At 32.7% G+C, this 14,195-nt stretch overlaps 1 protein-coding gene across 4 annotated transcripts in view; it reads left to right on the top strand.

Annotated features, from left to right (window-relative positions):
- The window catches only part of LOC136026265 (multiple PDZ domain protein-like), a 448,978-nt gene that overhangs the window by 200,269 nt on the left and 234,514 nt on the right, over positions 1–14,195 (top strand). For all 4 annotated transcript variants that reach the window (XM_065702652.1, XM_065702654.1, XM_065702653.1 and 1 more), the window contains exon 17: positions 4,046–4,315. In XM_065702652.1, coding sequence (XP_065558724.1) covers positions 4,046–4,315 — 270 coding nt within the window. The remainder of the gene's footprint in view (positions 1–4,045; positions 4,316–14,195) is intronic.

The raw sequence follows: 14,195 nt of genomic DNA on the forward strand, positions 1-14,195 counted from the left end.
TGTTCTCTGGTACGCTGAATCTGATGGTGTGATTTTCGTTAAGATTCTATGACTTTTAGGGGGGTTTCCCCCTATTTTCTAAAATAGCGCAAATTTTCTCAGGCTCGTAACTTTTGATGGGTTTTTAGAGTTTTGGTTACTATTGAGCCAGGTCGCTCCTTACTACAGTTCGTTACCACGAACTGTTTGATTTATGTATATAGTTCCTTGTTTAATAAAGTCAAGTCAAACCTTCCAAGGTGATGAAAATGAAATAAAAAGCATGTAAGTAGATGAGAGGGGAACCCTTCCAGACAAGGGAGTCATGCACGTAGATTCATTATTAATGGGGTTGCTTCCCTCCACAGGGTCATTTTCAACAATGATAATTGTTACATCCAAATTATTGGAAGGGGCAACTGCCTTTCTTTCGAAACGTCACCATTCCGACGCCTCTCGAGCATGGTTCCCCTGAAAAAAGCTCTAGCTTCGATACATTTAAGTATGGATGGGGGGAAGGTAGTTCTGAAAAGGACTGTGATTTTGTTTTCAAAGGTGCCAATCGGTGTAGAGGGGGCTATTCCCTTAGATTAAAAAAATTCCTATTTTCTGTATTATCATTGAAAAAAAGAAAAGTAATTGCACCCTCCCCCTACGTTTTCCTGAATTTGTACCCTGTTTGTCTGACTTCCACCCCCTCCCTGCTTACATTCACGAATCTATTATATTGTTAATATATCCCCCGCCCCCGCCTTAGTAAATCCTTGAGTTTCCAATATTATCCATATATTTTGTTGAAATAATTATAATTTTTATTATGGAAATCACCGTTACCATAAGGTTCCAGGTTCACAACTGAGCACACAGAAATTCTTTCATTTCTCCAGCATTTCTCTAATTAAAAGTTTCCCTGTCGTGAATAACTTCCTACCATCTATTTCCCAGCAAATATACCTTGCAATTTTGTTGATAATTAAACTGACCGTCTTTTCTCCTTTCTTGTCGAGCAAATTAAACTCAGCACTGCTATTTATAAAATAATTTTCATCTATAACAAAGGTTTTATTTTTGCTGAGATTAAAGAAAGAAATAACGAATAGTTTGTCAAGTTTTAAGTTTTTTATTTTGAAATATATATGTTGCAAAAAAAAAAATTCGTGTTCAAGTTATATTTCGACGGAAAAAAATTATATGCAAATTATTTCGTTTACTGACATAGAAAATCGGCTCTTGGCGAAGAGTCGCTATGTAGTCCTGTAGAGGTGCAGTGGGATTGATCTCAGTCTGCTAATAGGGAACCCAGAGTTCGAAGTTTCAGCAACGCACTACAGAGCTCAGAACTTGATTATGGTGAAAGCGCCTCCATATTAATGCAACCTATAAGAAGAAATAGTCGCTAGGCATCTGGGTATTGTTTCTAAATGTGACACTTCTGACCCTTTTGACACTTTCTGCCCGTGAGTGACTTCATGACGTTATTCTATCAAAAAGTGACCTTTTTCTTGTAAATTACATTTTTCAGGCCGGAAAGGACACTTTTTAGTCTACTGCATTATGCACAGCCCAAATTAGTCACATTTGTTGATAGAATCGAAATCCCGGATGACTACATTGTCAGTTATGTGCGCCATTCGTGATTAATCGTATTTCACAATGTTTATCGCATTGTACTTTATCACTACTCGCTACCATTGTATCACTACTAAGCTACTTCAATGCATTACCAAATGATTGAATAGAATATGTAGATCCTGAGCGCGATCTTGAACCGCTGGGCTCTTCTGGGTTAAATAAATATAAAATGATATATATGATGCAGTTTTGGGTCAAACAAATTCGCTAAAAGTTAGGTGGTGTTGACCGCTTTTCTAGCGAGTTTTCACTACTACACAAAACTGTGTAACTGCATATATTGATCTTTTTCATTAAAATTGTTATCCCAATCTTTTCCAATTGGTTGTATATGGAAGTGTAATTTTCCACTTAACTGATCAGATTTCACTATCACGGTCCTTGACATTGTAACTTTGTCTATGCTCGACCTTTTAAAAATAAATTATAATTTGTTTCTTTAATTGTAATTTTGTGTTGTTTTTTTCTTTGTTTATTTCTTTTTAAGGAGTTACGAGGCAACCTCGTCGGGACTTCTTCCTTCTACATAGGAACTAGTCTAAATTGTTTGACCTTGAACTGCTGATGCAAGTTTTCCTTGTGAAGTTCGTAAGGAACCAAGTATTGAAAGCGAGCGAACAATTATCGGCTTATGCTTGAAGCCGTAGATAAATAAAACGTTAAGTGTCAATCTTCATGCTTCAGTTTTAACTAAACAATCATGTATGCAAACCCCATCTTTACTAGAGAGAAACAACTCGTATTGTAATTGTAAACAACCATAGATGTGTCTACTAGGTCCTCTATAATTGTAAGGTTGAGAAGAAAACAGTTTTTTTCAGTAATCTTGGTCATGATATTTTTTTTCGATATTATGAGAAAAAAACACATAGCTCGAAGTAAGGAGTACTTATAGTAAAGTGTATATTATGTTATGATCTTTAGAACTCAAGGGGGGGTATGAACCCTAATCCTCTTTGTTTCTGCTCGTTTTTAGTTTGAATCGGTTATTTATTGTAATCTGTTCGTTTTGGGTTTCATTTATTTATTCATTGTGATATATGGTATTATGCGCTTGAAAAATTATTTGCCTTTATTTTTGCTCATCTGGGGTTTAATGCAGTTCTTTACTTTTCTTTGTAAAAATTCTTCTATGGAAACTTTTTTTTTATTAATAAACTTAAAACCCAACATCCAGTTAGCATTAGACTCAAAATCCCGTTGTCATGCTATTGAGCTTTAGTCTTTAAAAAAAAAAAAAAAAAAAAAATCTTTCCGAGCAAAATTACAATTGTAGAATAAAATCGATAATAAGGTATTTTTCGCTTGTGGTTGAACAAAGAATTCGATGAAGGGGGGGGATTTTCTCCTCGTAAATGAGTATTTCCAAAATAATAGTAGGGATAATTCTACCTGATTTTGTCTCATGGCCTGGGGATCAAGTTGTGGTTTCAGCAAGCAGTTTTGTTGGGAGGGGAGGGGCATGGTGGCTTCGACTTTAGGTCACGGGGTAGCAGTTTTTCTCGGATCATAGGTAAAGAGTATATATTTTTTTCATGCTTATTGGCTAGCTAAAATATAATCAAACAGCTCGGGTAACAAACTCTAAGTAAAGAGTGATTTCTGGTGATAGTAACCAAAATTCTTTTCAGCGGCCTACATAAATTATCAAGTATACGAAGAGGGCCGTCCCTTCTCCGCAAACCCACGTTCTTGCGAGACTTTTAGAGTTTTCATACAGTTTTTCCCTCTCTTTGATTATTCTGCCATTTATATATATATATATATATATATATATATATATATATATATATATATATATATATATATATATGAGATCCCTTACAAAAATCAAGGTGGTCTCAACGAATAGAATGCAACTTTGTTCTAATGTTTATTTGTTAAATTAAGAAAAATAAAATCAGGATACAAATCATTTGGACTATGCCTATTTGGGAATTATAGGCACTCATTGTATGTTTTCCCCTTTCCATGAACGCTGTGGTAATTCCATGGAGCATAAATATAATAAATAAAAATTTTATTTGGTCTGAATTATTATTTTTACGGGTTGTTTTCTTAATATGAAACGTATCTGCGTAATTTGCTTTATTTTAGTTGATTTGCTGGATTTTTTCTTGTTATTTTTTGTTGTTTGTGTCGATTAAGCTGAATTTCCTTGTGTCTGTTTCTATTTCTCTTGTTTCTTTAGTCATTTTTTCCCTACTCTGGTTTTTAATTATTCTTGAATGCAAAAACTGGAAAATAATCTCACCGCTCAGATCACATGGTCAAATGTTGAGTTCCTTTGACCTTTTAGTCACAGTTGTGACCTTGTAGTCACAGGCTTGTGACTACAGCAGATGGCTGATATTTCGGTACTTGAAGGGCAACTGAAATACCACGGAGCATAAATTCAGTGAAAAATTCCGTGTCACATACATTTATTTTGTAGGGTGTATTGGGCGGAAGTTTGCAGTCTCTGGTGATCCAAGAACGTCTCATCAAAGCAAAATCAGATGGCTCTTTATCAACAGCTTCCCCTGGGCTGGTTCTCTCCCCAAGTCCCACTGGAGATTCTGCCACGGATACAAGCCCTGGTTTTAAAGGAAGGTCTCGCTCTCTTGAGCCTCTAACTTCACTGGCCATGTGGAATTCTGAGCCAGAAATTATTGAGCTTCATAAAGGAGATCGAGGACTTGGTTTTTCGATATTGGATTATCAGGTATTGTACTATATTCATAATAAGCCGAAATTGCCCTATTTGTCACAGGAATCTTCGTAATACTAGTCACTTTACCACTGATATATCCATTCTTTTTAATTTTAAACGTCATAAATATTATTTACTATTACTGAAATGATATTTGTTTATTTATTTTAATATTTTTGTTTTTGTTACAAAATATTGTTTATTTAACCTAACCTAATCAATAAACCTAATAAGTTTTTTTTCTGGTTTTTTCTTTTCCTATTTGATAAATGTTTTGCGACGAAACTGTCACACAAAAAAAGAACAAAAATGCTTTGTTGAATATTCAAAACAAATTTATTTTTATTTGAAAAAAATTGATTTTTTTTAATGATATGCTTTTGATAACACATCTCTAATGTTTTAATACTCCCTAGTCACTTTACCACTAATATATTCCTTCTTTTTAATTTTATCGTTATAAATATTGTTTATTATTACTAAAATGATGATTTTTTAAATACTTTAACATTTCTTTGTTGCTGCAAACTAGTGTTTATTTAAATTAATAAACCTAATAATTTTTGTTTATTTTTTTCCATTCCTATTTGATATATGTTTTGCAACGAAACTGAAAAAAAAAAATTTTGAAATTCTTGGAGATATAAAATGACCAATCTATATTCAATGAATCTGTCTCCAAATTTCTTTCAGAATATTTGCTAAGGCTATTCCCTTAATATATTCTAAGGAAATGCGTCATTTCATTCCAGTTTTAACATTTATTTGACTGTCAGCTTATATTTTTTTTCTGGATAAACATTTTCTGGAATACTTCTATGATGTTTAGTGTTCCCTTATCACTCTACAATTTAAATGCCTCTTTTTTTATTTTTAGTGTTGTAAGAATTGTTTATTATTAAAAAAATGATATTTTTAATATAATTTAATATTGCTTTGTTACTACAATGATTAATTATTTAAATTAATAAATTTTCTACATGTAATTTAATTTTTTTCCTTCCTTATTTGATATATGCTGCGCTATAAAACTGCAAAAAAAAGAAAAAAAAAGATTGAGCGTTTTGAAATTCTTGGAAATGTTGAATGACCGATCTATATTCCATAAATCTCAAAGTCTCTTTCAAATTTTTCTAAGGCTGTTCCCTTAATATATTCTAAGAAAATTAGTCATTCCAGTCCAGTTTCATCATTTATTTGACTGTCAGCTTATATTTTGTTACTGGGCTACAAATTGGTTGCCTTGGAATTCTCAATTGAGGGTGTAAATTAGTAATGATGAGCATCGTTTAGTAGAGGCAAAAGATTAGGAATGCCATCGCATATAGGCCCCTGGATGGAGTATTGGATTAACTATTTTAGATTGTCACGAAAGGAAGCCCTATTCCTTTTCTTCTTTTTTTTTCTTGCTGGGAAAATGTATACTAGAAGTGCTATCTTTTTTTTTCTTCTTTTTTTTTCAGATCATTCTATGAAAAACCTCTGTTTATATTAACAATTCTGTCTTTGAAATACCAAGGATATTAGATTAAAAATATTTTTATTAAAATAAGCATCTTTTAGCTGAGAAAAGGATCAGAAATGCCTTTGCATGTAAACTCCTTTCTGGAATATTAGATTAACATGTGTAGATATAACAGGTCTACCCGTGCCTGAAAACAGTGATTTTCTAAGGTTTTTATCTTTGGGTGTTTCAAAATTATTATGTTTCGGATAGGAATGAAATAGAGAGTAGAAGTAAAATAAAATAAAATAGAAAATAGAAACAAATAGAAATAGAAAATAGATGTTTATTTAAATAATAATCTTTTCGTTAAGGAAAAGATTACAAATTTCATTTCATATATGCTCATGTCTGGACTATTGGCTTAATTTGTCTAGATTCTCGCCACAGAAACTCCTATTCCTTTTTATAATTTTTTTATTTGGTTTAGGGAAAATATATCCTAAAAGTGTTATATTTTTTTTCAGACCATGTTATAATGATCTTTGTTTTATATTTATAATTTTCCCAGTAAAGAGCGAAGGAGATTGAAATAAAAAAAAATTGCCCCCCTGGACTTCTTTTAGGTCTGCCCATATGTGAAAACAGTGATTTTCTAAGATCTTTCTTTTGACTGTTTAAAAATTACGAAGTTTAAAATAGAAATGAAATAGTAAGTGGAAATAGATTAAAATAAAAATGGGGATACAGTAGATGCTCATTAAAATAACCGTCTTTTAGATGAGGAAAAGAATAGAAATACCATTGCATTTCCAACTTTCAAATGGAAATGACGTAGAAATTAGAAATTGAGTAAAATTGAAAGATAATTAAATAGAAATACATTTCCATATATCTGTTGTTTAAAAAACTACTAATTAAAAAAATGAAATTCTGAAATTGTTGGAAATGTTGAATTCTTGGAGACTGTTTTCACATATTTTCTAAAATTAGTCCTCTAATAACTCGTTTGGATATCCTCAAGGAAAATTTTCACTTCAGCCAGCTGCGTGATTTATAAGACCATCATTTTTATTTTTTACTACGAATTAGTTGCCCTGAAATTCTCAACTGGGGGTGTAAATTACTAATGATGAACATTGTTTAGCTGAGGAAAAGATTAGAAGTGCCATCGCATGTAAGCTCCTGACCGGAATATCTGATTAATGAGTTTAGATTGTCTCGAAAGCAACTCCTATTCTTTTTCGTGTTTTTTTGTCGTTTAGGGAAAACGTATTCTAAAAGCACTGATCTCTTTTTTCTTTTTCCTTTGTTTTCTATCATAGCCATTCTCTCTTGAGATACTCAGCTTCGACGTATTATAGAAAGGGGCACTATTCCATACAGATGTTGGGAGGAGGGTGACAAAGTACATTTTTCTAACTTCAGGGAGGGGGCACTTTTCAATCAAAATACCAAATTTTTCGAAATATATGGGGAATTTTGTACTGGAGAAATACTAACCTTCAATAAGTTATATTACGTCAAAAAAAAAAATAGCTGAATCAAATATTTCTTTATAAACTTCTTTTTTTCTTTTTAGAGTGTAACTAATTAAAATTATGCTGTTGAAATCTGTTTTATTCTTTATTTATCATTGTTTTTTTTTGTCCTGTTGTTGTTTTGCTTTTATCCATTCTTGTATGATATTTGTATATTAAAAATCTTACATAAAAAAAAATATTCATTTTTAAATTGCTGTAAATTTATTTTCGAATATTTTCTATAATTCTCCTCTTTATATTTTCCAATGGAAATGGATATTCCGTCTCAGTTTTGTCATTTTTATGGTGCTTGATATTAACCAAGTGACATATAGCGATCGCAAATTCTGTCTGTCTGTCTGTCGGTCTGTCTGCCTGTCTGTCTGTCCCGGTTTTGCCACTTCAGGCACTTCCTGGCAATCTAGGACGATGAAACTTGGCAGGCGTATCAAGGACCGGACCAAACAAAATTAGAAATAATCGTTTTCCTGATTTTACCATCTGGGAGGGAGTAGGGGGCTGGTTAATTCGGAAAAAATAGAAAAAATGAGGTATTTTTAACTTACGAAGGAGTGATTGGATCTTAATGAAATTTGAATTTTGGAAGGATATCGTGTCTCAGAGTTCTTATTTTAAATTCCGACCTGATCCGCTGACGTTGGGATAATTGAGGGGGGGCCTAAATTCTTGGAAAACGCTTAGAGTGGAGGGATCGGGATGAAACTTTTTGGTAAAAAATAAGCACAAGTCCTGGATGCGTGATTGACATAACTGGGACGGATCCGCTCTCTTTGGGGGAGTGGAGGGGAGGGTTAATTCTGAAAAATTTGAAAAATGAGGTATATTTAATTTACGAAGGAGTGATCGGATCTTAATGAAATTTGATGTTTGGAAGTATATCATGTCTCAGAGCTCTTATATAAAATTTCAACCTTATCCGGTGAAGAAGATGTTGGGGGGGGGGAACCTGAACTTTTGGAAAATGCTTAGAGTTGAGGGATCGGGATGAAACTTGGTGGGAAAAATAAGCACAAGTCCTAGATACGGGATTGACATAACCGGAATGGATCTGCTCTCTTTGGGGGAGTTGGGGGGAGAGGAGGTTAATTATAAAAAATTAGAAAAAATAAGGTATTTTTAACTTGCGAAAGAGTGTTCGTATCTTAATGAAATTTCACATTTAGAAGGACCTCGAAAGTTAGACCTCTTATTTTTTATCCCGACCGGGTCCAGTGTCATTAGGGGGGGGGGGGCGAAAATCTTGGAAAGCGTTCAAACGGAGAGGCCAGGATGAAACTTGGTGGAAAGAATAAGTACAAGTCCTAGATAGGTGACTGACATAATCGGACCGGATCCAGTCTCTTTGGTGGAGTTTTGGGGGGAGGAGAGTAATTCGGAAAAATAGAAAAAAATGAGGTATTTGTAACTTACGAACGGGTGATCAGATCTTAATGAAATTTGATATCTAGAAGAATCTTGTGCTTTAAAACTCTCATTTTAAATCCCGACTAGATTCGGTGACATTGAAGGGAGTTGGAGGGGGAGATTCGAGAGTCGTCCCAGTTATGTCAATCACGCATCCAGGACTTGTGCTTATTTTTTTACCACCAAGTTTCATCCCGATCGTGAAATCGAGGTATCTTACGAATGGGTGATCGGATTTCAATGAAACTTGATATATAGAAGAATCTTATGTCTCTGATGCTCAATTTTCAATTCGAATCGTATCCGGAGACATAGAGGGTTTGATGGGGGAAACAGGAATCTTGGAAACCAGAAATCTTGGAAAACGCTTAGAATGGAGATATCGGGATGAAACTTGATGGGAAGAATAAGTACAAGTTATAGATACGAGATTGATATAATTGGTACGGATCTGTTCTCTTTGGGGAAGCTGGGGGTTGTTAATTTGGAAAAGTTAGAAAAATTGAGGTATTTTTAACTTAAGAACGGGTGACCGGATCTTAATGGAATTTGATATTTAGAAGGAACTCATGTCTCAGAGCTCTTATTTCAAATCCCGACCACATCTGTTGACATTGGGGGGAGCTGGAGGGGGAAACCAGAAATCTTGGAAAATGCTTATAAATGTCGTAGATGTCGTAGAACATCTGGGAGCTGAAGGGAGAGGAAAAATTAGAAAAATTGATGTATTTTTAACTTGCGAGAGGTTGATCGGATCTTGATGAATTTTGATATTTAGAAAGACCTCGTGACTCAGAGCTCTTATTTTAAATCCCAACCGGCATCAAGCCTCTGGTTTTCCTTTTAAAGCAATCTATTGATTCGTAGAATTCTGCTAGAGCTCATACCACATGAGCTTTTGGCTCTTCCGACCTCGTCACAAGTGCCATATGAATTCTTAGTTCTTGTTCAGACTGGCAGCAAGCATAACACTTTAAATTTATTTATTTTATTTATTTTTTTTACCGCAAATTGTCGTAAGTATAAGAAAGGAATAGGAAAGCCATCGGTTGGAAGCTCCTGTGTGGAATCTTTGATTAATGTGTTCTGATTGTTCTGTAAGAAATTCCTATTCCTTTTTGTAAGTTTTTTCATTTAGGAAAAATCATTGATCTTTTTTTCTTTATTTTTTCTTTTCTTCTTCTTCCTTGGTCTTTTGTTTTAGTCACTTTATTGTATACTATCGAAAAAGAATTTAAACTGTTATAGACATTTTGTTACAAAAATTGCTGAAATTTTTGTTACAAATTGCTGAATTAAATACTCCTTACAGAACATTATTAATCCTTTTTTTTCAAGTTAAGAAATGAAATAAATAGTGACTTGCAATCAATGAATTAACTTTTATAAACTAAATACCTATATTTGCTTAAATCTTTTTATATCAGAAAAGATGAGATGGTAGTTTTTTCGAAAACCAAAGGGATTTTGGCGATGAATAAAATCAATATTTAGAATATTAACCTCGCACATTTAGCTTTCGTTTTTTTTTGTCTTCTGACAATAAAAGATTTAAGGTGATATATAAAACTGATTGGTATAAATCTTAGTAGTTTTGGTAGTCGAAATCTTCTAGTGTCAGAAGACATAATATATTTTTGGTGTAAAAAAAAAGACGAAATCGAGTCTCAAAAACTGATCGATTTTTGTCTTTTTTAGAACTGAAAGATTTTTGGCAATCAATAAAGTTCATTGTTACAGAATCGTTTTAAGATTTTCGCTTATACCCAAAATCCAAGAGTATTGAGGTTATGCGTGGCGCTAAAGATATATCTCAAATTTTGTATTCTTACTATGTCCTGTAATATAGCCATTTTTACATTATTATACTGATTCCAGAATATTGCTGACAAATGTTATATAGAATAGGTTTTAGAAACTCAGAAGTGTGTTTAAACAATATTTGGATCAAATAGAAATTACTAACCAACCTCTGGAAATTCCAGAGAAATGAATTGAAAAAAAGTCTGTTAAATTCCTGAGAAATAAATTTGAAATAAGAAAAGATTTTTGGCGATCAGTAAAGTTATGTGTTACGGAATTGGCTACTTTTTGTTTCCAATATCTTGATCTAGTATCAGAATAAGTTGAAAAGTCGAAATATAGTGTAATCAAAGAAGAATTGAGAATGGGTTTTTATAAGGCCAACGAAAATATAGGATGAAATTACATATAAAATTAGAAGGATATATGTTCACATTGCCTAAACGATGAAAACAACAGACTTAAAATCTAAAATTTCATACTTAGTATAATTTTCTACAAATCTAGAATCCATAATTTATGCAAGCCTAAAATTTTTATTGAATTTGCGTCCAAGGAAATTGTTTAGTTCTAATAAAACAGGTACAATGTTTTTAGTGGAGCTTTTGGTCCAAAATATTCATATCCTATTTTTTTCCTATCTTGCTTGATTGATTGTTGAAACTAGAAACATATGAGGTTGAAATAGCAGTTTTCCCATCTGTATGTTTAATTCGACAAAATATATTTTGTATTTCAATTTGATAAAATACTAATTTGACAAAAATTCCAACACATTTTTTTACGGAAGGCATAGTACCAAAACTTGACACACTACTGCTGATAAAGGCTTGTCAAACGATGTTCTTCCTATAAAGCTTTGGCTTCGATCTATTTATATCCTTTTTCTTTTTCTTTTTTATAGTTATTCTTGTTGAATGACATTTTTCTATATATCATGAAAGGAGAAATCACCAATGCAACAGCACAAACACACACACAAAAAAAAAGAAAGAAAAAAAAAGACTGTTTTCCTAAATTAGTGATTAATATAGACCAGCACTTGAATGAGGCCTTAACCCTACTCATCCATACGATCACATAGGTCAAACAGCATAGCCATACACAATCAATCATAAAGAATAATCAATATATATATAAGTAAATCTATTGACTTTTGAAACCCCTTGGTGGCAAACCGCGTCTCTTTGGTTATCGATGTAAATCTAATGTATATATGGCTCGAACTCGTGCTGATTTCATCCATTTATAATTTATTATGTCTATCTAGCTTTCTGACTACTTAGAAATCATTCATCTGTTTGCTTAAAGTTTATAAGTGGAAGGGGATGTATGAAGTCTTTGTTAGATTTCAGTCACTTCAATACCAAATAAGATATTATTTCTTTCTAATAAGACAGATCGTCTTACAAATTGTATCTGGCATGCTTGTTTTTTGTGACGCTTTTGCTTTGATGCATTTGTATTCTTTGATTTTTCCTACCCTTGTTTAAAGAAAATGGTTGGATTTATTCCGTGAAGTAAGTTCATCTTCATTTTTTTTAAGGAAAAATTATTTGGGCAAATTTTTGCTCATACTCATTAGTGAAAGAAATTTCAAAGCACTAAAAACACGAAACCAAAATTGTTTTCCGCCTGGACTCATCCGAGGTCTTTTCATGCTCGAAAACCATGATTTTTTGTAAGATTTATGTTTTCATTGTTTAAAAATAGGAAGTTTTAGAGCCCTGCCACATTTTTGCCAGTATTGCCATGTTGAACCTCGGAAAAAAATAAGTGAAACTGATTAGTTAGATTCTACAACGCTCTCATTTGTGAATTCCAAAAATTAACAATCTACACCTGACTCGTTTATCTACCTCACCCTTTCTGTCATAAAGCTTTTTGGTGAACGATAAAAGTAACCTTGTGTTTAGAAAAAGGGGAGATCCAGTCCCAAAACAACCAGCCAATTTGACTATACAATACAAATTTAAGATTAAAACATAAGCAAATATACCTAAAATGTTATAGTAAAGATAAAGTATTAAAATAAAATATATTAAGCAAATACAAGATTTGCCTCTCACTCAATCAGACTATCTTCGGCCTCGACCTATGCTGTTGATTAATTGTAGGCTAATTGTAGAAAAAGCCAAGACAGATAGTCCGATTGAATGAGATGCAAATCTGGCATAAGCTCTTATTAGGATTATATAAAAATGATGTCAGTTCATTTGTTGATAGATAAGTCTATCTATCATCCGTCCATGCGCCATTCCTAAATACAAATTTTACTCGCAATTTTACTTGTTTAAATTTGTGCTTCAATCTCAATTTACAATGTCTATAGTAATACCCGACTGCTTAGAAAAAATCGATCAATCTTCTTAAGTTTCGCTAGAGGGGGGAGGGTGGTTATGAAGTTACAGGTCACGTCTCTTGAGGAATACTTTTTGTTGCCTTTTCTTTGTCTGAATTCAGCCAGTTCAATCTTAGATGAGATAGTATTTCTTTCTAATATTACAGATCCTTTTACAAATTGGATCTGGAAGCCTTTTTTTTCCTATGAGGCTTTTGCTTTTATTAATTATATCCTTTTGTTTTTCCTACCGCGGTTGAGTGATCAAGATTTCGATTTGTTTCGTAAAATAGGTCCATCTTCTTCATTTTTGAAATCCTTTCTTAAATAGAAATTCATTTGGGCGTATGTTTACTTCTATTGGTCTTTAAATGAGACTTCTATGTGCCAAGAACGTTTTCATAATTTTTGTTTCAGCTGTTGTAAAACTCTTAACTTTTTAGGGCAGTATTACATGGTTGTTAGTGTTGTTAAGTTGATCCGTAAACAAAAAAAAAAAGTTTGACTGCGTTTTTCTCCGTAATAGTATAAACATTCAACAGCTCAAAAACGTCATACATAACGCCTGTTAATGAAAATAATGGTTAAATAGTTAATCAAAATAATGGCTGATTTGTATGGAAAATTACTTTAAAAGTAGTCTAGCAGTTATCATCGCAACCATTACCTCAAGATCCTCATCTTACCATAAGGGTCCTTACGTAAGTTTACATTACCGCTCGAATATCGCAAACCTAAACTGCTGACAACAAAAAAACTGAAGAAAATACACCACTGCCCTAGAAACTGCACAATTTTGAAACAACTAAAAGAAAAACCTTGGAAAATTGCAGTTTTATGGTATTAGTAGACCCAAGATTGGTCCAATGGGGAAAATGTGTTTATTTTTGTCTTTTGTCTTTAATGTTTAATCATAAATGTAATTCTGGTGTCTTTTGATTGCTGGGCCTCAGGTTTATCCATAATGCAGTGTTTCATTTAAGTGTTTTATGATGATCACTGATCAAAGTTTATGTTATTTTTGCCTATCGTTTATGTTATTATACTATGTTCATGGCTGTATATTTGGCTTTAAAATACACTTATCTATCTATCTATCTATACAGAATTAAGTTTTTGAAATTTGATTGCCTTTTTTAGATAAAAAAAAATGCGTTAGAAACAAGCGAAAATATTTAGTTTTTTCTATCTTTTAAATTTGTTCAGAGAATTTAGATAATTCCCTAAGAATAGTACTCAGTAATATCATAATTCTGGCTCGGTGAATGGGCAGATCGTATATTAATGTACTCAGTGATGTAAGTATCTTGTCCTCTCGATGTAAGTTATAAATTTAAACTAGTCGTAATATTGCAT

This window comes from Artemia franciscana, chromosome 4 (genome assembly GCF_032884065.1).
Source record: "Artemia franciscana chromosome 4, ASM3288406v1, whole genome shotgun sequence".
Lineage (NCBI taxonomy): Eukaryota > Metazoa > Arthropoda > Branchiopoda > Anostraca > Artemiidae > Artemia > Artemia franciscana.